This window comes from Leptonotus elevatus, chromosome 2 (assembly GCF_054856555.1).
Source record: "Leptonotus elevatus isolate MCC_2025b chromosome 2, RoL_Lele_1.0, whole genome shotgun sequence".
NCBI classification, from domain to species: Eukaryota; Metazoa; Chordata; class Actinopteri; order Syngnathiformes; family Syngnathidae; genus Leptonotus; species Leptonotus elevatus.
The window spans coordinates 5,000,284-5,027,732 of NC_141240.1; the positions used below are offsets into that span (position 1 = coordinate 5,000,284).

The 27,449-nt window shown below is 41.3% G+C and overlaps 1 protein-coding gene across 3 annotated transcripts in view; it reads left to right on the plus strand.

Annotated features, from left to right (window-relative positions):
* The window catches only part of LOC147178244 (fibroblast growth factor 14-like), a 55,671-nt gene extending 28,222 nt beyond the window's left edge, over positions 1-27,449 (plus strand). For all 3 annotated transcript variants that reach the window (XM_086068245.1, XM_086068246.1, XM_086068247.1), the window contains 4 exons: positions 2,148-2,258; positions 3,891-3,994; positions 19,390-19,588; positions 22,263-27,449. In XM_086068245.1, coding sequence (XP_085924371.1) covers positions 2,148-2,258; positions 3,891-3,994; positions 19,390-19,588; positions 22,263-22,411 — 563 coding nt within the window. In that variant the 3' untranslated portion in view covers positions 22,412-27,449. The remainder of the gene's footprint in view (positions 1-2,147; positions 2,259-3,890; positions 3,995-19,389; positions 19,589-22,262) is intronic.

Genomic DNA, 27,449 nt, shown 5'->3' on the forward strand with positions numbered 1-27,449 from the left:
ACAAGAATCCTGTGATGGATTTGATGTGCATGACTGGTCCTCTGCAGGAAGTCCCTCAGGATGGACCGTTCATGCTGAATCTCAAATGAACCTTCAATAAATAGTTGAAACTGGACATAAATAGTATCTAAAGTATTTCATTAATACTATTACAGCTTTCCAATCTCATGACATCTAATATTGTATCAAAAATTCCAACTAATGCTCACAGGTGTAATATTTGCTCCTCATGTAAACAATGGGTGGGACCCCCTCAGAAGCATAAGCCCCCCGCTTATGCTTCTGAGGTAGGTTTGGGGCTGGGTTATAATAAATTAGTTTTGAAATTTCAATTATCATTATAGTCACTTTGTATTTGAGTTTTATTTTATTTTATTTAGTTGGTTTTAATTATTGTTCAGAGCGGGCTTGTTAGTCTTTATTAGTTCTATTTATTTTTCTGAAATGCTGTATTTTAGTTACATTTTTTATAAATTTTCGTTATAATTTTTTTAATGTCTTTCTTGCATTTAAGATCAAAACAATAATAAGAGATTAAATATCACGATTCGATTCGATACTGATTAATCCCGATACAAATCTATAAATTGATTATTGCGATTTTTTAAAACTCAAATTTAGAAAATACTAATCAGTAAACTTGTACATGTACACTGTAAGATTTGTATGAAAATGTATTTATTGATCTGAAAATTCAGGCTTATAACTGAGCCACTGCATTTAGCAAACAGGTTGCAGTCTGTTTCATGTTTGAACAGCATTGAAATAAAATATTAAGGCTTAATGTTCCATTAATATAACATTCGTCCATGCTTAATGTGTGAATCCTACTAAGTAAGACGTTTCGTTGAATATTCCCATAAAAAAATTATGTTTAAAAATCGATTCAGCCGCATATCGAATCGATTTGAGAATTGCGCGCTGTAGTATCGCGATATATTGCCGAATCGATTTTTTTCTAACACCCCTAATTTATATATATATATATATATATACAAACCCAATTCCCAAAAAGTTGGGACACTATACAAATTGTGAATAAAAACCGAATGCAATTATGTGGAAGTGCCAATTTTTAATATTTTATTCAGAATAGAACAGGTCAAAAGTTCAAACTGAGAAAATGTATAATTTTAAGGGAAAACGATGTTGATTTTAAATTCCATGGTGTCTAAAAAAAGTTGGGACAAGGCCATTTTCACCACTATGAGGCAATCCCATCTTCTTCTTACAACAGTCTGCAAACGTCTGGGGATCGAGGAGACAATTTTCTCAAGTTTAGAAATAGGAATGCTGTCCCATTCTTGTCTAACACGCGTCTCTCTAACTGTTCAACTGTCTTGGGCTTTCTTTCTTGCACCTTCCCCTTGATGCGCCAAATGTGCTCTATAAGTGAAAGAAGTGGAGTGCAGGTTGGCCATTTCAATACCCGGATCCTTTTCCTACGCAGCCATGATGTTGTAATTGGTGCTGAATGTGGTCTGGCATTATCGTGTTGCGAAATGCAAGATCTTCTCTGAAAGTGATGATGCCTGGATGGGAGCATATGTTGTTCTCGAATCGGAATATACCTTTCTGAATTGATGATGCCTTTCCAGATGTGGAAGCTGCCCATGCCACACGCACTCATGCAACCCTATACCATCACAGATGCAGGCTTATAAAGTGAGGGCTGATAACAACTTGGGTTGTCATTGTCCTCTTTAGTCAGTATGATATAGCGCCCCAGTTTTCCACAAAGAACTTCGAATCGTGATTCGTCTGACCACAAAACAGGTTTCCACTTTGCCACACTCCATTTTAAATGACCCCTGGCCCAGAGAAATGCCTTAAGTGACAAATGCCTGCACTGAGCTATCTGAGCCACAACAAACATGCAATATCTTTGTATCACATAGGTGGCGCTGCACCTTACAGGATGCTGACATATTTTGCATCTTTATGATACAGACCACCTCTTGACAAGGATAGGATCCAGTGCACCTGTCAAACTAACACAATAATAAATACATATTTAAAATTGTGCAAGTGTCCATCAAAACTGAGCCTTTTTCCAAAGACGTACTTTTTGATACAGCTCTACACACAGGTGTGATCATCCCCAGCATTTACTTTTTTCCAACCGGCCTCCTTGTTGTTTCCCCTAGAACCACAGCTGAAGGGCATAGTGACCAGGTTGTTCTGCAGGCAAGGCTTCTATCTCCAGATGGGCCAAGATGGAAGTCTGGATGGGACCAAAGACGACAGCACCAACTCCTGTGAGCAGAAAAAAAACTTATGCACATGCACCGACGCAACAATTGTTGATCACACATGATTGGACCTGACATAGCAACAAACCTGACATACCTGGTTCCAGAATTTTTGTTTTAAATGTGCTGGGTTTTGCAGTGGTAACCTTCCGGTGCAGCTCTGTAAATGATTTCCTTGCATCAAATGTCCATCTACTGCAGTCCTCCTTTTTAGAGTCATATTTACACTCGGAAGAGAGTAAAAAAAAAGAATTAGAAAATAATGAATAAAAGTCACTCAAGGGGTGAGGAACGAACTCACGACCTTCAGCTTGAGAGAGCTTGATCTACTCCCCGAGCCACGCAGTTCCTGCTATGTAGTAGTATATTGGTCGTGTCAGCTGGAATCTTCCTAAATCCAAGAGACCAAAAAATATGTTTTTGGTCTCCTCTTGGAGATAAGCAAAGAGTAGGAGGGGCATAGCTCAGGTGGTAGTGTGGCAGTCTCCCAAGCTGAAGGTCATGAGTTCATTCCTTAACCCTCGAGTGAATTTTTTTTTTATTTTTTCAATTCCTTATTTTACTCTCTTCCGAGTGTAAATTTTACTCTGAAACTGAGTCTATTTGGTCCCACTCTTAACAGAGTCAAATTTACTTTACAGAATGTAATGTGTAGTATGTGTTTTAGGGGTCCTGCAGTACGACCATCTAAAACTGTCTTAGTTGCGTCACCTCTGGAAATTAAGAAAAGGTTTCAGCCCCCCACACCATGCACAAAATTCAATTGGATTTCGGCTATTTTGGTTTGAAGCCGCCATTTGGACAAATTCCAGCAATTGGTCCACATAAGTCCCACTCAGAAGCAGGCACCCATGGGCCTGGCTAAATTACCAAGCCCATTTTTGTCCTCCACTATCTAATTTGGGTGTAGCATGATGTCAAAATGTGATGATCATATTGAGGCTTCGTCATCAAAAGGGCTGCAAAGGCAGCTTTAATTTTCTCTTCTAATCAGCTGGAAGCATTTTTGCCATGGATGATCACCTTTGCACATTTCTTGTGCTCAACGCTCAATGTTGTGTGTGTTGCTTTTGAAAGTGGTTTAAAAAGCACTTGGAAGCAGCCTTGATTAATGAGGACTCTGCCTTCCCTTGCGTAATCAAGCCTTGATTGGAGGGAAGACGCACTGCAAAAAAAAAAAAAAGTCATGTCTGCTGTCAAGCCTTTCATCATAGGTTGTTATTGTGATCAAATGCACACGTATCTTTGCAGCATAATAGAGAGCTACTTCCATGAAAGATACACTATGTCGAGTAAAGTATTAAGACTAATGGCTCGCGAACATGGAAGAAAATGGAGTTCCCTTGTAGCTACAGCAGCTTCTGCTCTTGACAAGATTTGAAAGTGTACTCACCAAGCAAAACAATTGCGAGGTCACTTATGTTGGCTGCTCTACTTCAAGGATGTTTGATGGGGTTGAGGTCAGGGCTCTCAGTTTCTTCCACACCAAACTCCATGCTGGAACATAAAATAACTTTCCACAAAGTTAGAAACAGGACATTTCCAAGCAAGATTCACGAATTGACTCCTTGAAGGAATATTGTCTTGTTACTTGTGCAAACTAACCCTTCAAACACTTTGTCTTATCTTTTTCTGCAGCTCTGTTTAACTTAATTCCAGTGGGACTTCGAGTTGTGGCCATCCAATCAGTAAAAACTGGTCTCTACATCGCCATGAACGGAGAGGGTCACCTCTACTCCTCGGTAAGCACACCTACATGTGTATAGACATACGAACATTACTGTACTGCCCACTTACCGCCTTTGTTTTTTTTGTTTTTTTACCTTTGAGCGCATTGTACTCCAAGCAATTCTCCTGCATGGCTACACAGCTAATCCAGAGTGTTGAAACTGTTAGAGTAGACAATATATTTGTATTGTACTCTTTGCGTGTTCAATTAACTGAATGGTGAGATTCTGGTGAAGAAGTCCCTTTGCAAAGGTATCATTATAACAGAAGCTTCTGATCACACAATTGAAGTCACCCAAACAGTGTTCTGTTCAAAAGTGTGCCCCTCCTCCTCCTGCACATCATTATTTATTGAAAAGTGGGTGAATACGAAAAGTCTCCTCCCATCAGCAAGTTCAGCAAGTTCCCATAGGTATAAATCAGATTAGAGAAAAACAATAATACATCAGCCTGTCCTTGGATTCTTCAACCGACTGAGACCGGCACTAGACTACACTCCCTTCCGTTGCCCTTTTCTTCTCAGGCGAAAGAGACAGATAAGAATACAATAGACAATTCATTGAGCTACACAGCTATTCATTGAGCTACACAGCTATAACTAAATCCAAAACGGCTAAAATATAAATTGAAACTGAAAAACAATGTTAATAATTCAACAAAACCCAGTGTCATTTTGGCTCCAGAAATATGTCTGTAAGTATATTATTTTGAGGAGTAATGGCTTGCATTAGGTTATTGAATCGGATGTTTACATTTAGTTTTAAGTTCCAATGTGTCATAAGTTACTAGACACCTGTTAGCGTAGCATTTCAATGGTAGCGCCCATGTAAATTAGCGTTATGCTAACGGCTAAAAACAATCCTGTTTTTTAGGGTTTGCATCTAATTGTAGTAAATTATTCAAATCTATATTGTTTCAAACTTTAAATAACATGATTGTAATGTCCCACTATGTTTTGTATTTTACAGTATTATCCAGTAAATTGCCAAAACAGCAAGAGGCTTCCTGGTCTTTATTGGAGAAGCTGTTAGTTATCTGTACAGCTAATTTCTAAACAATAGTAAAGACAGAGTAATTACATATGTGCACGTATCAAATCACTATAAGCACAAATGACAAGTTGTCAATGCTTGAGCTGAACACAAATGTATAAATTTTTTTTGACTGTTCAGCACCCTCACACCATCTCTCGCTCTCTCACTCTCATCAGGGCTTTCTCTAAATAACTGAAGTGGAGTCCCCCTTTCTTTCCACATATACACATTGAATTTTAGAACCCCGTCAAAGTTGTGTGTGCGTGTGCAGGCAGACACCCACCGAAATCCAGCCTCTTATTCATGATGTCAGTGTTGTTTGACATTTAATTGGTTGCTGCAAGTTGGCAGCTTGCCATGCACGGCTGAATAGATGCTTGTTAAACATCAGAAGGTCTCCATCTGCAAAAGCGGGTCAGTCTGATTGAGTTTGCGGCGGTGGTGCGCAAACTGCGCACGTGAAGTTACCCCATAAAATCGAAGGGGGCCAGTATATACAGAAGAGGATTAGGGCCAGTGAAGACGGGGGGAAAAGGGTTGGCAGTATCCTTACTTTTATCTCAGAATTCTCACTTTTAAGTCAGAATTCTGACCTTAAAGTGAGAATGCTGACTTCAGAATTCACGTTTTAAAGTCAGAATTATGAGATTAAAGTCACTTTAAAGTCAGAATTCTGAGAATAAAGTGAGAATCCTGCCAACCTTTTTTTTCTCTTATGGCCCTAATCCTCTTGTAAGTATAACTGTACCATACGACTTTTTGGCAGCCTTCCTTTGGATTGACTAACTATGCTGTTACATAGGCAGCTAAACTTAAGTGTATAATTTAGAACATTTCCCAGGTGCCTTAATTGAAGGTGTGTTACATTCTGTTAAAATAAAGCTGTGTTTCGTGCAAATACAGAGTTTGGGTTTCGTTACCGTAAAGATAGGGCTGGAGCTAGGGTATAAAGTAATCCAACCTATTGACTACCTTGCTATATTTTCTCTAGCTACTTTTCTGATTCTTTTGGGGATTTTATTTGTGAAGTGATGTGCAAAAAATAAATCATCTACATTTTGTTTTGTTATTTGGAGCCTTCTGGGGACTGAGGGCCCTATTTTTATATCATGCAGCGCAAAAATGGACACATCTTCATTTTCATGCCAGGGCAAGGCTACCTTACTGAACAATGCTTGGGAATTTAACAGACCGAATATGTGCCTTGCTGGGTGTTCAAATGGTGCTGGCGACAATTTGGTGACAGAAAGTAGACTGTGCTCGGCATAAAAACGGGCACATCTTCATTTTCGTGCCGGGGCAAGTCTTGTGGCAAGTCTTGTTTAGCATGTGTGTGAATTTGGTAGACCGCATTAGTTTCTTTGGCGATGTTCGATTGTCACATGGGGGGTGAAAGGCGGTCTCCAACTGCTCTCGTCACATGCGTGACTGACTACATTATCTGCAAGTAGAGGTCTTCTTGCAACTCCTTCTTGCTTCTCACAAAAGTATGTGTGACATGAGAGCCCAAAAATTACCTTTCTCAAAACCAGGTCAAAATAATAATATGCTTTAAATCAAAACTTCCTGCAATGTGCTATGAATAAATACAAATGTGCTGCTCACTCAGTCCTTTGTTCGCAAGAGATTGTTGAATGTTGTGGTACTCCATTGTTTCATATTGAAGCACTTAGTACCTGAGCACCAAACACTAAAGCCTGCATCCCACTGAGGGAAGGATGTTTGAGTGTTTGTGAAGGTAGCGAATGTGCCCTCACGTCAGCGTTTGTCAGGGTTTGTTCAAGGTTCGTGAAAGCCTGTGTCCCACTGAGGGGTGAAGCTTGGGATGCTAACAAATGTTGATTTCACGTCAGAGTTCGTTCAAGGTTTCAACGTATCCTAAACGTTCGATAAATGTTCTCTAAAGCCCGTATCTCACTGAGCGGCGCAGGCTTGTGAGGGTTGGGGCAGGTAGGGAGTGTTGGCTGCAAAATGTTGCAAAGACATTCGGCAGACCCTTGAAAGCCATCTAGCACGCAAACTGTTTTTATGCTCGCATACAAATTTTGAAGAAGTTCAAAATTTCTTTGCAACAAGAAAACCCTTAAAACTGTTTAGAGAATGTTTAGGAAACGCTGCGTCCTTGGATGCCACCTGATGAGCCCTGACATGAAATTAACATTCCCTCAGTGGTATACAGGCAGCACTCAAGCTAATGATAATAATAATAATAATAATAATAATAATAATAATAATAATAATAATAATAATAATAATAATAATAATAATAATAATAATTTCATTTGAACAGCTTTTCAATACCTGCATACAAGGATATTCAGTTGGAAAATTTATACAAATGACCGACTTTACACAGAAAATTGGTCAGTGTTAAATTCCCAGTGTTAAATCAAATATGCAGTAAGCAGTGTTATTTTAACACTGTTAGGATAAAAAGTTACACTGTCAGGGGGCGATGGTTAGCTCGATTCCCGGGCTCTATTAAATACAGTATATATATTAGAGCTGTCAAACGATTACATTTTTAAATAAGATTAATCACATCTTAGAATTTTGCTTAATAAAAAAATTCTTTTTTATCAACATTTTTTCCTCGCCAAATCTGAAACGCACTGGTTATGAGGACGTCTTCAACACTTTTTGATCCACTGCACACGCTCATCTTCCTCTTTTTCTAATCTGTGAATTACTTGCATAATTTAAAATAGAAAAAAATGACCCCAATATTTTGACATGAACAAATATTCTAAATGTGATACGCAAACATTTATTAAATGCTTTACTTTAACGCATGTAATAATGTTTATTGCTAAAACACAACCCGTGCTACCTTAAACGTGGCCATCCACTGTCACGCTAAAGGATAATCTATGTTCAAAATTATTATTTGCGTTAATTTATGATTCATGCGATTTTTTGTGATTAATTAATCATTTAATGCTTTAACTTTGACAGCACGAATATATATATATATATATATATATATATATATATATAAATGTTACACTGTCAGAGTAAATTTCTTTTAGTGTTGGGGTGGATGTTGGGTGTAACATGAATAGCACTACCTTGAGTGTTAAATTGACCACACCCTCATTTCCGGGGAAGGGGAAACCTTCCAATTTTCCAGCGCGCTGTCGACATTTTAATAGCGATGAATCAAGTTGTTGTCGGGGCGGAGTGGCTCAGTGGTAGAGTGATCTTCTCCCTGTCATGTTTCGGTTCTGTGGGTTTGGGTTTTTGCTTGATTATGGGTGTTCATGTTCTTTGTTGTCTGAGTGTTCAGTGTTTTATTTTATGTTCCGTGTCTTTACCCTCGTCTTGTTATTTGTAATCACGTCCACCTGTGTGTCTTCAACTCTTCCCCTCCCCAGGTGTGTCTCATTAGTGTTGGTGTATTTAGGCCCCGTATACACGAAAACCAGTTTCAATCTATCCTCACAAGTTTCTTACCGTTCAGGCCGTTCGTCCACACGATGGAGCGGTTTCGGAGCTTGAAACCGATCACTTTTGAAAGCGGCCTCCAGAGTGGAAAGATTTCAAAATGCGCACCGTACGTGTCCATCTGGACACCATATGCAGGATACTCCTCCAGTGATGACGTAATGGTCGCAGCTCGATGATGATGCATTGTCGCAGATTGATGACGTATGCGCCAATTCTCGTGTGACTGCGCGCAAACTGTCAGTTTGGCAACAACAATGGCGGATAGCCGTGTCGTAGTAGTTTTGCGCAAAATATTTTTGCTTCTTTATTCCCAGGTTTAAGAAGCGGTGTTGTACTTGAATCACCCGCCATTGTTACTTCTCCTGTGTTCTGTAGATTGCAATAAAGTTAGAAAAATAAAAGGTTTGTCTTCTTCGCTGATTCTTCTTCTACGCTTTCCGTTAACTCCCTGTGCAGCACTTGAGTCCTGTTTTGCCGCCTTATTCGCTTGCATTTTGGTCCGCCATCCCTCAACCAACCAGTTTCACTCTGTCACTCCCATCCCAAAGAGAAATTGTAAAGCGCTTTGAGGACCGTAAGGTGGAAAAGCGCTATATAAATGAAGTGCCATTTCATATGCCCGCCGGGATCCCGCTGGGGGGTTGGGTGGGGGTGTGGTGGTTGAGTCTCCTGCCCCCGACGGGTTGGCAGAGGCCCCGGTGGTCGCTCCTCTTAACTCACTGCACTAGTTTTGCACAACACACTTTGTTAATAGACACATAGGGCACATAACACACACTTTGGGGGGGGGGGGGGGGGTGTAGACACCGTCTTCGCCCTACAACTCCCCTCCAATTTTAATGCACCCCACAAGTAGAAGGGGTGAGTGTGTCAGGGTGGGGAGCCATCGATTGGGGCAGACCGCAGTATTAAGCAGTGCTGCGGTCCCCCATCTGTATTCCCGCCTCGCTACCACGCCCCCCATTTTTTTAAATGCACAACATACACTCACCGACACGTCTGGGAAGCAGGTGAATCGGAGCGGGGGGATATAATTTCCCTCTGCTCCATGTCACCTGCTCCCAATTTTAATGCACCACACATACATACACATGTATATACACTGGGTGGGGTCACATCCACGGTGTAAGGGTAGAGTTTGCCAGTCGGCGAGTTGGCGAACTCAGTAACAGGGTTAGCTTTCACTAGGTACGCTGCCGTGACGACCGGGACCTTTCCTCGCTGGGCCTGGGATTCGAGGGTGCCACCCGTCTACCAGTGCTCCCATCTCCCCTTCCGCCCCCAGTGTTCCGCCCCACCACGCGGCTGGAGGGGGATGGTACGGGTGGCTGGGTTGGGGGGGTGCTGTGGGTGGGCGCCCCTGACTCCTGGGTTTGCTCTCCGGCCGGTGGCCACTGCGGGGCTCAGGGGTTGTGCCTTGGCGCTGCCGCGGCCTGGGGGGCCCCGGGGGGTTGTGCTTGTTCTGTCCTGGCCGGCTGGGGTCGACGGCTCCCCTCTTTGGTGGAGGTTTTCATGCATGCCAGATCCACCACACCAGCATCTACCGAAATTCAAACACAATCTGCTTCTTCCTCTGGTTGTTGAATCGGTGGAGGCTGATGTCTGTGGATCTCACTCTGCTTTATCTATCCTTCCTTCCTTTCCTCAGTCTTTCCTTTGGTCTCTTGAGGTCACATACTCACGCACATAAAAAAAAAGAAAGAAAAAGGGGAAAAAAAGAGAGCGAGAGCAATGATGATGACATGTTGAATCGGTAAGATTACCGAATGAACAATACTGAGCTCTCTCTAGAAAAAAAAATGAAAATATATATATTTTTAAATGAAGTGCCATTTGTCAGTTAAGTGTGGTTTGAATGAGTAACATTTTTAACACTGACATTAGTGTAGTACTTTCAACACTACTCAGTGGTTACTAGTGTATATTTTTAACACGATACAGTGTTAGCGTAACACTGGTTAAGTGTGAAAAAAGTAACACTTTGAAAAGTGTAAGATTTACACTCATTGGTGTGGACACATATAAACATGTTTCTAGTGTTAGATTTAGCACTCTCAGTGTTAATCTAACACTGGTGATTTTGCTGTGTCCATATAAAATTGCCTCTGAATAATGAACTCTCATGTTGCACGTTGTTACATTCGAGAATCACGTGGAAACCACAACTTTTTAGCTATTCACTTCCAAAAATATTAAATGCCTGCAGCTAGGGGTGTGCGGTAGACATGGTATATTCAATATAAGGTATGGATTTGCCCGTCATATCGCGATAGTTGATTACGTCTTTGTATCACCTTCTGTGCTCATTCTGACAAAAATGCCCAAACTGTACGCCTGCATCACCTCAAGCTGCGGCTGTTAAAGTTTGCTGTGCATCCGGTGTCTATAGTCACTAATCATCGTGAAAATGCTCTGCGTTACGACAAAGATGGCCAGAAAAAGGGAAAGTAATGCTAAATTGCTAAGCTATTGAAATGCCGTTGCAGAACTCCCAAATATGTGTTTGAGCGGTACAGTGCACTTGTCACACAGGTCTGGTTGGAACCGCATCACAAGGGAGAGTGACTAACTTTTAACTGCGAAAAACCCAGCAACTTAATCAATAACTAGAGTAAAAATATTACAGAATAACATAGACAGCCACTAAAGACCGGATATGACGAAAGACATGGGTGGGGGGGGAGCTAAATTAGGTTAGAAGTATATGAGTTATAAATATTTAAAATATGAGAACTTTTATCCGTCCAATTTTAATTAAGTATTATATATTAAGTATAATCTATAGTTAGAATAAGATTGCATTCCATATTGCACTGGAGTCACTCTTTGATATTTTATTTGCCATTTGTTGTTGCTTCACGAGATTCTTTAACCTCTTTTTGCAATTTGTTAATGATGTGCTGCAAACTTAGTTATACATGGCAGCACTGTCCCATATATCCCAGATACCAAGCATCTGTGCGTGTGTGTGTGTGTGTGCGTGCGTGCGCGCGCGCGTGTGTGACCAACAGATGGCTTCGTGTGCAATGAGCTGCTGCCTGATAATTATGGACCGTGTTGCAAAGTACGGCTGAATTTGGCTCGTGAGTAAGACAAGGAGTACAAAGGAGTGTGCCCTCTATTTATGAGTGTCAACAACGTGTTGGCGTCCCACATGCACATTGTGTTTTTGTTTTTAATCAGACTGTATCTGAGATGAGAAAGTGCATTCCGTCATGCCAGCCTGAGTGATTCCGACAGAGGCCAAACGCCATCTTTTTATGCCTGACTTAAATCCATCCTTTCCACCTTGGCGCTAATCCTGATGCTTTTTATCTCAGTAATGTCCTGCACCTGTGTACAGGTTTTCCCTTCCATATTCTAAATACATGGTAGCTTCTTTGTAGATTCAGTTGTCTCTATGTGAATGTGTGTTATTTATCCATTTGTGCCATGCGATTAGTTGGCAACCTGTTCAGGGCCTCTCAACTAACGACAGCTGGGATAGGCTGAGGATAAATGGTATAGAGCAGTAGTGGGCAAACTCGGTCCTCGAGGGCCGGAGCCCTGCAGGTTTTGGATGTTTCCCTGCTCCAACGCAGCTGATTCCAATCAACAGGATCGTTATCAGGTTTATTGCAGAGCTTGCTGATGGGCTGGTCATATATCAGCTGTGTTGGTGAAGGGTAACATCCAAAACCTGCAAGGCTCCGGCCCTCGAGGACCCGAGTATGCCTATCCCTGGTATAGAGGATGGATGGATATTTTAATTTCAAATACATGAGCAAAAGAGTGCTGATTTTTTTTGTAAATGTCATATTATCTCAACAATTCATAAATTGTACCGTAATGAATAGGGAACAAAAAAGGAAAGAAAGAAATACTAAGCACAAGTCACCATATTTAAAACACACTTTTCGAACCCGATATTGTAAAGGTGCTATTGCTCTCATGTGTTCAATTCACCAGACACTGTAATTGTGATTTTGACCTTATTTTTCTGCTCTTCCTGCTGAGCCAAGGAATATTTTCTTCAGGTTTGTGTACAAATCAGTGCATGTGGGCAAGTGCTTCCATTTTAAGCACTGTCATTGCAGCACTGGAAAGGGCGGCTGCTGTGATTTTAGTATCTAGCAGCAAGATTCACTGGATTTCAGCAAGATGAGAACGTGAATTTTCTGCGGGTTTTGAAATCCAAATTGTGATGTCATCATACGAAATCACAATCTTGAACCAGCTTGTAGTCTCACTTTTAGCAATTGGCAATTCAGTCAATTTCCTACAGGTGTGGTTTTGTTTTTACCTCCGCCAAGGAGGTAATGCTTTTAGACAGTTTATTTGTCAGCAGAATGACACAAAAACGGCGCTCTTCACTCCTTTTGTCTTGCCTCCTCCACACTCCTCGCCACACTAGCTGGCTCTTTTTTTCTGTGGAACAATTTGTTTACCCACAATCCCCCTGGGTAATTAGTGCTGTGATAATAACTGGAAACAAACACACCCACAAACTGAGCAGCGCGCGCACATACACAGTTTGCCCACACATCAGAGTGAAAAACAAACAAACAAAACAAACTTCCATGACCTGAAAGAGTGCCAGCCACATTTTTAAACAAGAGGGTCTGAATTGTAATGTGTTCATAAAATCATTAGTCAGTATAATATGATGACACTTCAATATATGTAAGTTTGAATTTGTCATAATTACTGCCTTATAAAGACATCCTATATCAGAGGTCCCCAACCTTTTTTGCACCACAGACTGGCGGTTTCACTTAAGTCAAGAGTCAGACAATGCAGAAATGAAACATATAAAATATCATATGAATCAAAATGATTAAATACACAAATGAGTGTTGTTTGGAATTGTACTGTCCCATTATAGTTGTAATTAGTGGCAAGCAAATTACAGGGGCTGCAATTTAAACAAAAAAAATAAATACATTAACAACTCTAAATGAAGTTTAAAAAAAAATACATGTGAAAAGGACTTTGGAAAAATAAAATCGCATATTAAATCTCAATAGCAATATTAATTTTCAAAACCGTTTATCCCTTCTCGATTGTCTCATTTGTGATCCACCGGGGCAGTCCCTGGCATCGGGTTTCTGGAGTCGCGTCTCATGCTCCGCTCAAAACGGGTTTTTTTCCCAGCCGACTTTGCAGCCCGGTGGTTGGGGACTCCCGCTACACGTCACTAGTTTGAATCTGGCCACAGTCTTCAGGCTGTCGGCCCTCACAGTCACATCTCTCAGGAATAGGACGACTTGTGACCTTTCTGTCATTCAATGACTGCTTGGGTTGACGTCGCCACGTACGTCAGCTTGCTGCTTTTTAACAGTTTGGTTTTCATTCCCATTCATCCTTGCTGCAAACCACAAACACCACTTCAGGCTACTTTTCAGCACAGCTTGTCACTTGGTGTTCACAGAACAAATAGCTCTAAATTAATTTACACAAAATGTTTTGTAAGGGTGGGATAAGGGCCTGTGTCAGTGATTAGTGCATCTTTCCCTATGAAATATTTTCATAGTCCTTGCAAAGATATACACCAAGCCAAGTCCAGAGGTGGCAAATCCAGGTCCAGAAAGTAAAAACCCTGCCATAGTTTGGCTTTAGCCCCTAACTAGCAGGTAAACGAGCACCTGGGGAGCTAGCTAGGAAGCTCGCTAGCTAGCACCTAGGGCTAAAGCCAAACTGTAGCAGGGTTTTTACTTTCTGGACCTGGATTTGCCACCTCTGGACAAGTCACATCAGCTTTATGTTTGCAGATGCAAAAAATTAAGCAAGCTTGTTTATGTTCTGGGAATGCCTTGTTGCATCTGGAACAGTGTCTTGAATCTGTGCGTAATGGAATGAAATGAGGGCATTCTATTGAAAACTGTGATGCCCAGTGCCAGAAAGCTTAGTCCCAGTCAGGTCCTCCAACCATCCTCCAACATGATAAAGACCCAAGACAGACAGCAAAAAAAAATGCTCATCGTGATTAGGGGAGAGTGGGGTAATTTGTGCCAAGGGGCAAGTAGTTCCGCCCGTTATTTAGAAAACCATAGAATAAGTTGGTCATGTGACCACTGACACATATCTTTGAAGAGACATCTATTTTGCTCATCTGATAAAAAAGGGAGATGCATGGCTTGAGAGGTAAGCACATATAAGTAAAAAAAAAAAACATTTTTGCCCTCGAAAGTAACATTTCTATGATTAAGTTTTTTGATGGCTGTGTTTTGAACAATTACAGACAACTTTGAAAACAGTTCACACATGTTTTAGTGCCTTAGTAAGCTACATCATGAGTCTATATGGTTAGCATGATGCTGGCTCAAAACAGCTGGGGATGCTTTTTTTTTTTCAAAAATTGTGGGCTTGGGGTAATTTGTGTCAAAGCACAGGGTTCCCCCTAAATTATGATTATTTACTTTCCATCACTTTATTCAATTTTTGACCAAAATTCATTATGCCACTAGATACAAAAGGACAGACAGACATGGTTTCGACTCCTCTAGGCTCAAGCTTACCCTCCCGAGCACTCAACAAGTACAAATCTGGTTGTTCTGTTCACTTGGGTTATGTGTCTTCAGAAGTTATTTTTATCTTGCGAAAAGCCACAAAAAGGAAGAACAGAATTGTAAAAAAGAAAGTGAAAACAAGAATTGTGACTGACACACCTGAGAAGATGGAGTTGGAAAAGGCTCACAGAGAAAGAGAAGATAAGAAGGCTCAACCGGAAAAGCAAAAGAATGAAAGAAGAAAAGGCCTCTAAAACCTGTAAATCAAATTTATATTGAATTTGTCTTCCTTTTAGATAGCATTGTCGTTTGTGAGATTAAAATCATCTTTTTTTACTTCAGCTATCAATAGCACAATTTACCCCACTGAATTCTGACTAATGGCGCAACTTACTCTGCACTGGGGGAAAGTGCCACAAAACCACTTTTTTTTTTCAAAAGCTATATTTCTCAAACAGTTTATTGAAGATCCAAAGTGATTGCTCCCAGGGATATACATCCTAAACTATATGAACATATGTTAGTTGGAGGCATTCCTGTAATCCCCTTTGCGTAAAAGACACTAGTAAAAATTAGCACTACTTACCCCACTCTCTCTAAGAACGAAAGATTTGACTATTCTGGAGAGTTCTGATTGAAATCGAAATATTCCTGACCAGATTTATTTGTTTGGTTTTTAAATATACTGTATCTGTTGAACCAAAAAGGTCAAACAATTGTTAGATAAGGGGGCAGCTTGGTACAACAAGGGAGCAAGACGCTCAGACCCATCTGCAAAAAGAAATTACATTACATTAAAAAAAAAGAAGAAGTGTGTGTGGGGGGTCACACAATCTTCAACCGAAATCTAATTTTCTTCTGGCTGAATAGTGCCGTTGTGACAACTGCAAAAGTGCTCAAAAATATTTTCTTTCACTTAAACGCGGCAGTTTATTCTAAAGTCTAAAAGACAAATGGAAAAAAATGTGTAGTTCTGTTTGCATTTATTCAACTCAAAAGTTCATTTGCAACAAAACTGCTTGCCATTTCTGTAAACAACTATGTCCGAATGAATTACCCAGCCCCTTCTATTTGGGATTGGCTAGCAGTTGCCTTCATCTGCATTTTAGATTTAGGGATTTACGATATGGACACAATTTCATAGCTCAATATTTTTGCCAGACATTTCTATTATTTGGCCTTTGACTCAGCAAGAGACTTCGCATAGTTTCAGTGTTTTATGGTGCGTTCTGTATAAATGTGTTATTTTATTGATACTTATTTTATATACTTATTCACTTCCCTATGTCTTGTTATTAGTTTGTTCATATTAATCTTATTTGCCTTGTATACTTACCTGCTAATGATATTTATTATAATTAATTTTATTTTGTGTTATTTCCTTTCACTTGTCTCTACTGCAAGACTGATTTCTATTCCACATACAGCACTTTGTATGCAGCAATGGATGTTTTTAAAGTGCTTTACAAATACAGTTGAGTTGAGATATGGCGATAATATACAATAACTATACACGGGGTCAGTGAAAACTAAGCAAAATATCAATTCAAAAGGATGTATGAAGTGCTTTTTTTTTTTTTACATTAGAACTTAATGACAGTTATCAATCTTAACAAACTTGGCAATAAAAAATAAACATAATTCAACTCACATGTACTGCAACTCTGCTTAGTGATAAATCATTTTATGCTCCAATATAAGTTGTTGTTGTGTTTGTGTGCCTGCGTGGGTCTGTTAACCACATTATTATACAATTTGTCCATGCAAGTGTTGTGTGGCTTGACTGATTAAAATAATTTTGCCACTCACATGTGAACGTTGTAACCAATGGACTCAAGATTCCCAGCGATGTTGTGTCAGCCTGGATCGAGGTTTGGCGTTTGGTGGCTCCCATTACAATACGTTGCTTTGCATCACTGGTTTTAATCCACAAAAAGACAGCGGCATGACGTGCTCACTGCTCGGTCATTGGAACAGCGAACGCACACGCTGCTCGTTAGCCCAGAATTAGATTTGTTTTGTTGCGCGCGCGTCTCCCCAGATCCCCCAAGCCCCCACCCCGATCCCGATTGTCATTAGCTAGCTTTAGCTGTCAGTCAAAGCCAAACTTGAAAGGGGGTATGTGGTTGGCACGCCATGCTTTACTTTAAACAAGGCGCAGTGGCGCAAGTTTACGTGACTGATAGGAAGAATATATAGTTGGCGAGGCCTCTTAAAACGTTTAGTGCAGGCACTGCTGACTGCCAGGGCGGGCACGGACTCCCAATGCCCGCCCATGCCGACGGGCCCGATGATGCTCAACATATTTGTGGCCCTTTTTGTGTTTAATCAGTCACGTATGGAAAAGCTAGGACTCAGCCTCACATGCACAGTTCATGTCTAAGTCAAAAGATACCAGACAGCACTGTGTGACAAAAAAAGGATGATGGGGAAAAAGTGCAAGATAGCAAATGCAAGATAAAAAGAAAATGAGAGAGAATCTCCCGCTGTTTTTCCAAGCAGGAGGCTGTTGTCGTGGTGGTGCCGCCTTTGTGATTTATTCTCTCCTTTTTTCTTCATGTCCCAGTTTCACTCTGCTCTGTGCTCTTTCATTCATTCTTCTGCCTTTCTTCTATTTCGAAATGATGACAGGACCACACGGCAGCGCACCGCGAAAATGACTCACCTGGCTTCAGCTTGAGCGTCAAACAGCTCTTATTCTAAAAGCAGCTTTGAATGATGCATGGCCTCCCTGACCGGCGCAAACATGAGCCGGCCACTGCGCGCGTCACAAAAGATCGTCTTCGTTCACAAATAAATAATGAATCTTTGCCCAAGGTCGAGACTAAATATGTATTACAAGCAATTCAATCCCCCAAAGATCCTGTGACTGTTTGGAATCAGAGCAAGTCACCCACGCAAGTGATTGGTGGCGGTATGCTAGTGTCATAATCATAAAGACAGCATTCAATCTTCATCACCTGCCTCGTTCTGTCACCAACCAATTATTTAGTCGCATTTCATAGCTGAGCAAATGCTCCTGAATCTCCCTCCATTCATCCCCTAGAGCCACAAGTGTGTGTGTGTGTGTGTGTGTGTGTGTGTGTACGTGCGTGCGTGCGTGCACTATGATGTACACACAGCTGCTTACTGTAACGACTTTCCACGGTTGTGTTCTGTAAGAACAATCTTGTGTGGAAGAGCGTTGTAATATGTTCAATTACTGACTGGTCGTCGTGTACATTTCTTTATGTCTCACGCTTGCAGCCCACCAACCGCTCCCCACATACATACACACACACACACACTGACCCCTCCCTCTCAGCGCTGGTTGGTTGCCACGGCTACATTGTCGCCTCTCTTCCTCATGTTGCTATGAGACTCGGACCGGCAGACCTGAGCTGAATGACAATGTGTCTGTGCCTCTGGCAAGAGGCCCACAACAGCCAATAAGAGGATGCCCAGACAAACAGAACCAACGGGGTCTTCATTTGGGCCTCCTTGGACATTAGTTCATCTGCACAGACACTTCACTCATGGCTGGAAGAGGTGACAATTATATTACCTCTCCACACATTGTTCTCATTGCCGTTTCTTAGTTGTTTGTGAGCAGTACTAAGTACTTCAATGACTTGCTGAAAACTTTGTGATGTGAGAAGTGGACCACAGTGGACTCCATTATATTTGAAATTTGATTAAAAGAGTTCGATTAAACATTTCCCTTGTGTCTTAATAAAAGGTCATGGACATTTTTGCATCAAAATACACAAAGTATGAGGAAATTCAGCACATCTGTTCTGTCTCAGGCAAGGGACAAGTGCAGATTTCGTTAGCATGTTGCGAAGCTAGGAGCTGCTAGCTCATAGGTTGCTAGCTGTGGAGCGAGGAGAGGCATACAACGACGCTGTTGCCAATTTAGCCACTTTGCCACCCAAACAGAGGTGACAAATCCAGGTCCAGAAAGTAAAAACCCTGCCAAAGTTTGGCTTTAGCCTCCTATGCTATCTAGCTAGCTCCCTAGCAAGTAAATGTGCACCCGAGGAGTTAGCTAGGGAGCTCGCTAGCTAGCACCGGCTGGGGCTAAAGCCAAACTGTGGCAGGGTTTTTACTTTCTGGACTTGGATTTGACACCTCTGCATCTGAAGTATAGAGAAGGAACATTGGTCCACCACATATTCAATAATGTGTTCTCTTCGCGGCAGCCTGATTACTTCTTTGTGTTCGGGACAAATGAATCAATGTGAATATGTCACCTTGTACACTTTATTGACTGGCTGATTAAATAGCTAATCAAAACAGGCAACAGATGAATGTGTTCATGAGAAGTGTTCTTTGTGAAGCACCTGTTTGTTCATCTTTGGAACTGTGACATTTCTTCGTAGGATTCATGGGATTATGGAATAGGTACTACAGCGCTTCATTAATATGATGTTAAAAGTCTTTTCATGCCTGTATCCTCAGGAAATGTTCACCCCGGAGTGCAAATTTAAGGAGTCTGTGTTCGAGAACTACTACGTGATCTACAGCTCCATGCTGTACAGGCAAAAGGAGTCTGGCCGGGCCTGGTTCCTGGGCCTCAACAAGGAAGGGCAGGCCATGAAGGGCAACAGAGTCAAGAAGACCAAACCAGCTGCACATTTCCTGCCTAAACCTATAGAAGGTAACGCCCAATCGCCTTAATGCTTTGAAATTAAAAAAACAAAAACAAATGGGTGTGGAATAATCATAATCATAGGGGTGTTCGATACTTTTTCAGAACGATACAATGCCAATTCTCAACTCTTGAGTAGTCACCGATACCAGATACTGATACCCCCCCCAAAAAAGACAGATAATTAAAAAAAAAAGACCTATAAATCCCAATTCTGTATTTTTCCTTAAAACTGCACGAAATTAATGGCAATTTTCTATTCCTTTAATTTCTCATGTCAAGTTCCTGATTGTAAAACAGCCACTATAGGGCGGCCCCGTGCCTAGTACCAATACCTTAAAGGGATAGTTCGGGTTTTTGGACATGAATCTATATGGCATCCTCACATAAAGTAATGTGCAATCAGCACTGACCGCTGACAGCGTCCTGTGACACGAGATCCGGTCCGGTTTTGGGCGAGACGAAAGTAGTCCGGCAAATTGGCTGGGTTCACAGAATAAAGTGTTTTTCTTCTAAAAACAATTTGTGTTCAAAAGAGTGATAAATTTGCATCACAAAACTACATAATAGAAAAAAGTCAGACTCCATTACCGCCGTACTCTATTTTTCTGTTCGTATCACTGCGCGGTGCACTGCATCCAGCTGACAGACGTGCACAAACATATATAACGTTGCGATTGTATAAACTTTAGAAACTTGTGTAACTAAGGCGTGTTGTGTGTTTCTGTGTTGCACATTCTGTTTTGTGTTCTCGTGTCCGAGTGTTTGTGAACGCATCGCGTGTCTCGCGGTGGAAAGGGACTCATCCATACATTGTCGGTAACGTGTGCTAATTCGGCTTGCGAGTAAAGTTTCTTGTGTTCGCCGTTGGCTGCGGCCAAAAGTAGCCGGTTGTGTGAAGACAAATAAAAAGGTGATATTACCAACCACGTCTGCTGGCAGCGTTCTTGTGACACGTCACACTATATTATATTGTTCTATATGTAAAAATGGTGCGAACGCGTAATTACCAATACAAATTTCCCTGAATCTCCGCACACTTTTCACCGCTTTCCGAGCACTTCAAATAAGTTTGTCAGTGACAGTCACCCGCTCTCTCGGAGCTACAGCTGATCAAGTTGTACCACTTCTCTATCCCTCCTTGCTCTCGCTTTCTCCTTCTGCCCGTTCTAATTTCATCTGACGAATATCGGCAGCAGTATATTCAGGTTCATAAAGATACCCCCTTGGCTCAGTCATTGTAGTCAGACATGTTATCGTGAGTTTTCAAAGTTATAATTACGGTGGAAAGCGCGCGTCTGTCAGCTGGATATGCAGCGCGCAGCGCAGTGATACGAACAGAAAAATAGTGCCCGGCGGTAATGGAGTCAGTTTTTTTTTTATGCGCAGTTTTGTAATGCAAATGTATTACTCTTTTGAACGCAAATTGTGTTTAGAAGAAAAACGCTTTATTTCCGTGTTCCCAGCCAACTTGCCGGACTACTTACGTCTCGACCAAAACCGGACCGGGTCTCGGGTCACAGGAAGCTGTCAGCGATAAGTCAGTGATGATTGCACACCACTTTAGGTGAGGATGCCATACAGATTCATGACCAAAAACCCGAACTATCCTTTTAAAATAAGGCTGGTATCGGCACCGATAAAGATACCTGGTATTGTTACTCGTCCGTCCCTAAATAATAATACAGCTATAGGGCCCTCGCAACCCTGGCCACGTTGGGGTACTTACATGTTGGGCAATAACCCTATAAAATATAAAGTCCAAAGATTCCTGAGTTTTTGCCTGGGTTTAGACCCTTAAAAACAGCATAATTTTTCTCTGTAAATGGAACATCGCCATGGCAACAGTGAGTGACAAAGTAAAAAAACGTATCTTTTATTAACGAGTGTTAACAGAAGTCAGATGTTTTGACTATCTTTAAAAAAATGTCTAAGGAAGTAGAATCCCTGATTTTAGTAGTAGTCAATTTTAATTAGGGTGTCAGGTGATTAAAATTTGTAATTGTAATTAATCGCATGATTTCAATAGTTAACTCACGATTAATCGCAAATTTTATATCTGTTTTAAATGTACAATAAAATATTTTGTTTCTACGTTTCATACTCTGGTTAACATAATAGTGGAAAACAATATTTAACTAATAGAAATATGGCTGCATCGTTTAGTCATTGATACAATAATTTCATAATAATTGATCAAATTGAATTAAAATTAAACAGATGTACTGTCCTTTAACAAAAACGAGTATGATATGGATTTTTGTGCCACCAGATGGCATAATTGCATTTGTAAGACGTTGGTGACAGCTCAGTGCATTTTTCTTTTCATATTAAGAGCTATCTAATCTTTAACATGAAGTAACTTGTGAAATTCTACACATTTTTTAAATTGTAAAATACAACTTGAGCAGTCTCCACTGCAAAATTTTGACGTGGATGTGACTTTCCAAGTAGGGGGCGGTCATTAATTGCGCATTGAAAAAAATTGTGGTGTTAAAGGATCTTTAAATTAACTAAAAAATAATGCATTAATTTTGACACCCCTAAGAACCCCTAAGAACTATAATGCTTAAATGTTTCCTTTTTTCTTTTCTTCATCATTCCTCCTTATTCTTACATTTTCCCTTGTCATTTACCTTGTAAATGTCATCCATCCTCTCCAACTCCGCACCCACCCCTCAAGTTGCAATGTACCGAGAGCCTTCACTGCACGACGTAGGGGAGGCGGCGCCTAAGATCGCCGGGGGCCCGCCTTCCAAAAGCACAACCAGCGAACCAGTGGTCATGAACGGTGGAAAGCCTGTCAGCAAACCCGACAAGGAGGAGACATAGCCTACCCCCTCCTCATCCCCACCTCCCCTTTCCATTCACAAGCAACCAGAGGCCAGCAAGTCAGCGATTCTGCAACAAATGCGACAGAAAAGTCAAGTTGAGACTGGTCAACCGCGAGTTTGCACCTGGCACCCCACTGCTCACAATAGGATAGAACTGATGTTGGAGGCGGGCAAGGGCCAAACAGGAAGAAAATGAACGGGTATTCTTCAAATGAAACAAACAATGATACAAATGTGTCATCTCCACCGGCATCTCCTGTTACGAAGAGGCCTGCTTGTCGTCCTCTGATCGTGTTGGGTTGCCTGGTATGCTTGTCTTAGACACACACGCTCCTTGCGATGGATTTGAAAGTATCCAGAGAAAGAAATATGACGGTGTGCTGAAGATATATCCAATCTGGCACACAATGTTCTGTATCTCGCCTCACTAGTTCGGTTATAGTTGACAGTCGAGCATGTTTCTTTTTCTTTTTCTTGTTTCCTTGTTGGTTCTGGTTTAACGACACTGATGAACACAAAGCTGCATGGTTGTGCAGATACAGAACATATTTTAGTTGCTACTTCCCTGCCAAGCACCTAAAGAATGCTACCACCTCTTCCTTATGTAGCCATTCAAGAATTTTGGCAAGGACTTTGCTCACATTGGCATGGAGCAAGAACCGAAGAGATTTCACATGTTAAGCAAATGAAGGCGGAGCTGCGGGTGAAATGATTGTTTGTTTACATGGAATAGCAGAGGACACCTAGAATGTAGCTGAAGGGAAAAGCGCAAAGCGACACTATCAGAGAAAAAGGGACATAGTAGTACAATAATGGTGTACAATGGCTTGCACCCTTGATGCTGTACTTTGACTGCTTGGACCTCAAAAATGGTAAAAACATGGCATCCATAAAAGTCTTGTACACGGCACACAGTGATTGTACCTTGACGGACAGAAATGAACTCCCATTTTTGACAGTGTATCATAACTTGCTGCCTTCCCATTAACTTGAATTGAAAGGTAGGAGGGTAAAAGTGAACAGGGTAAATCGTGTTAAAGACACAATACGTCATTGATATGTGACATAAAGGTATTGTAGTGATAACGCTTTTGAACACGTGGTTTTAGATAATAGCCGGCAAAGATTTGACCGTAAATATAGCGCTGAGATTTTAGCCTCAATCAGCATATTGCATGATCAGCTTGCGTGGGTAACCCTCCGCTCAATGAAAGCAAACCAAATAGATTCCTCACTGTGACCATCAACATGGCTCCAATCTGTTCAGCACATGAAGCCTTGGCTTTTTCTTCAGACGCCAGTAAACAAAACTGGTAGACAGTTGCTTATAAACAATCCCTTCGAAGGTCAGAATACTGTGATCTCACTTGTCTTGTTTGATCAAGTGAAAGAGTTAGGAAAGAAGGGGTGGGCAGTGGCACACCAGTCTCACCAATCATGGAGTAGAATGGGCATGTCGATCATATCAGCACGCATAAAAATGTCTCCGTCTTAGTCATTGTGGTTCGAAGCAGCCTTACATGGTGAATTCCAAAACAGTCCAGGACATGTGTGAGAACAGCGAGACAGTGGTGATGTGCTGCTGGAGTGACAGAAGACGTGAAGGTGGAAGTGAAACTTCATTAAGATCAGCTCTGTTTCTCTTCTTGTTTGTTATGGTGATGATAGATTGACTGATGAGGCCAGACTCCGTCGACTATGATGTTTGCAGATGACATCGTGATTTGTGGTGAGAGTAGGGAGCGAGTGTAAAAGCACCAAGAGAGCTGGAGGGCAGAGGTGGCAAATCCAGGTCCAGAAAGTAAGTTTGGCTTTAGCCCCTAGTGCTAGCTAGCTCCCTAGCAGCTAAACGAGCACCATGGGAGCTAGCTAGGGAGCTAGTTAACTAGCACTTGAGGCTAAAGCCAAACTGTGGCAGGGGGTATTACTTTCTGGACCTGGATTTCGCACTTCTGCTCGAGGGATGCACTAGACTAGAGAGACAAGGACTAAAGGTCAGTTGCAGCAAGACAGAGCGCATAGGTGGCCATTTTAAGATCATCAAAAAATTACCTGGCCATTCTGTCCATTTTAAACATCAAATGTGACCCTTGAGTACCAAAGTTGGCCCACCTGTGTGATACAGGCTCACATTCCAGGAGGTTCTTCTCTCCAGACTGGAACGAGTACCAGAGGTGGCAAATCCAGGTCCAGAAAGTAAAAACGCTGCCACAGTTTGGCTTTAGCCCCAGGTGCTAGCTAGCTATGGTGCTCATTTACCTGCTAGGGAGCCAAAGCCAAACTGTGGGAGGGTTTTTACTCTCTGGACCTGGATTTGCCACCTCTGATGAGCACCCAGTGAAGGTAGCCACAGAGACAGAAACCAGGCTGTGTCTTCAGGTGAGCTGTATCGCTTCAGCAACAGGGCGTCGTACGCCTTTATTTACTTCACAGTGGCAGAAACAACTGAGCGGACAATGCGGTGCTTGAATGGTTTGCTCTCCAATGATGCGTCTGCTCTGCACCTACAATGGCTAAATTACTGCGAGCTTAGTATTATTATCACAAAAGTGTCAACTTGCAACGTGTCAAGTGTATTTCTGCTGTCGTCTCAATGGGAAGTTGTAGATTTGCTAATCCGATACCATTTGGTTTGTACAATGGAACCTCTATAGTCGAACACCCTTACGGTTGTACTATTTGCGTTTGCACATTAAACCGCAATCAAGAGAGCATCAAAGGAATAATTGTTTTTGTTGGGGGGGCGGCTTACGCAAACATAAGCAGCAGCAGCGTCAACATGAGGTTTCCAGGAGAACACAAGAAGTGAAGAAAAGGTCCACTAGAAATTATGGACTAAATAAAAAATAAATTGGATGTCTATAAAAGATTATTTGTGATGGTTAGCCTGTGTTATCGGAAGTGTTGAGTGTCGCACCAGGGGCTAAAGCCAAACTGTGGCAGGGTTTTTACTTTCTAGACCTGGATTTGCCACCTCTGTTCAATATTTAGAATTGCGAGTCCTAATGTCTGCTGAGCTTTTCTTCATTTTATTTTTCATCACCCTGTGACACCATGCTGCCTCTCACGAGTCAGTATTTGTACTATGTCAGACATCTGTTTGTGGGGAGGAAAAGACCGCCAGGCCTCTAAACCCTGTCTCGCATTTTATAAATCGGTTAGTTTATAAAGATCATCTGCCATCAAAGTTCATGGTAAACAAATGAGCTGTGTGTGTAGACTAGCCTTCACAATTATTGCTAAATGTTAGAGGTTCCACTGTCGACCAAATGTTCACATGCTTCTTGGGTCCTGTAATTTTCCACTGTGAGGGCTGTCCCTGATGAGTCTTTTGGCCAGTGTTGTGCTTGTCTTTTGTAGATGAAATGTGGATCTTTTGCGTGTATTGTAGCACTCGTGTCGCGCTATAAAGGTTGCTAGGAAACGATCAGAAAACAAGCCCTGACAATCATGTCTGTCGTCATTTGATCCCACTGGGAGAGTTTGGGGAAGAACCACCACAGAGATCACACACAGTTTATGATAGATGAGCTCTTAAAAAAAAAAAGTGTCCCTTTCTTCCAGTTGTGACTTTTTTTCTCTTTATTTTTTTTTACAAAGTTCGAGCTGACTATCATTGGAACCCAAACCCTGATTCATGGTACACATATACGTATTGGAGTAAGCCTGGTGTGATGCATTGTGGTCATCATGCAGTACTTGCTTTATATTGGGAAGGAACGTTCTTCACTGTGCACTTCAGCACTGAATAATCAATCATCAGCTTGTTGGGTTACCACCTGGGGGAATGCTGCTTTTGAAGATCTCTCACACATGTTGAAGAATAATTCCCCGGGCCGCCGACCAAAGAAGCAGACATAACAGGGTCTTCCAGGTTGCTAATCACACATCCCAATTAAGGTGAGCATCTCCATAGTCAACCTGCCTATAGCACCAAAGCTACAATTATGAGCCCTAAGCTTGATTGGGCAGGGGGCAATCATGACAAACCTGGATATCTTTTCATTTTCATTCACTTATGCCGTTGTTGTAGCGTGGACGTGCAGCCGTAGCTAGTCAGCAGTGTGGGCACGTTTTAGTGACACAGGGGCATGTGACGGTTCGAACTGTGCTCGTGATGTAGCCTGTCTCCTTCAGGTTCACTCTGTTCTTGGAACAGAAGAACGCCTTACTACATACATACAAGCATCCTTTGGTTCACTCCGTTGCTTACTGCTTGGACTCTTTCCACTTGTTGCACGTGTTGTACAAAAGGTGGGCGGGGGGGCTAATGCATGTGTTCATGTAAGAAATATGTCATGAATATAAAGCAGCATATAGCCAAGGGGTGGGTAAAGTCAATTTTTTTTTAATCCAGCCTACTAAGCATTTACATCATCAAAAGCCTTGTCACATTTGTTGCATTAAATCAGATGATTTCCCCCGCATTAAAATAGTATTTATTCATATTTGTTTTACTTTTCAATTCACATCTCGTAATTTATTTATTTTTTAATTGGTTTTCATGGCTCCAGGTCACCGGTGACCCTCATGAGGATGAGTTGTGTAGGAAATGGTTGGATAAATAAACAATTGAAAACATGATTATTATTTTATTATTCTAATGAATTATTTTACATACACTTTAACTTGTAAAAATGTCATCCATTAAAAAAAAAAAAACATTAAATGTGACCCCTGAGCACATCAATTTGCCCACCCCTGACAAAGTCCGTTTCTGCTACTGATTTGCACCGGTCGAGATGCTTTACAGTCTGTTGGATGGAGTCTCTTTTTTTTGTATCTATTTGTTGTCTTTAATGTGTTTTTGTTTTAGGGTTAGGTAAAATTGAACGAGCAGTAATTAAAGCAAGCTGATGTCCAGCATCTCACCAGTGTTAATCTTGTACTGTTACAGTAAGTTGGTAGCAAAATGTGATGAGTGCTGACTGTCTTTCAGTTTCTCTAACATCCATAATATGCAAATATTGTACAGTTTGTGTCCAACTTATTGTATACACTCAGATCAGAACAATATGAAATAAAAGATTTATAGA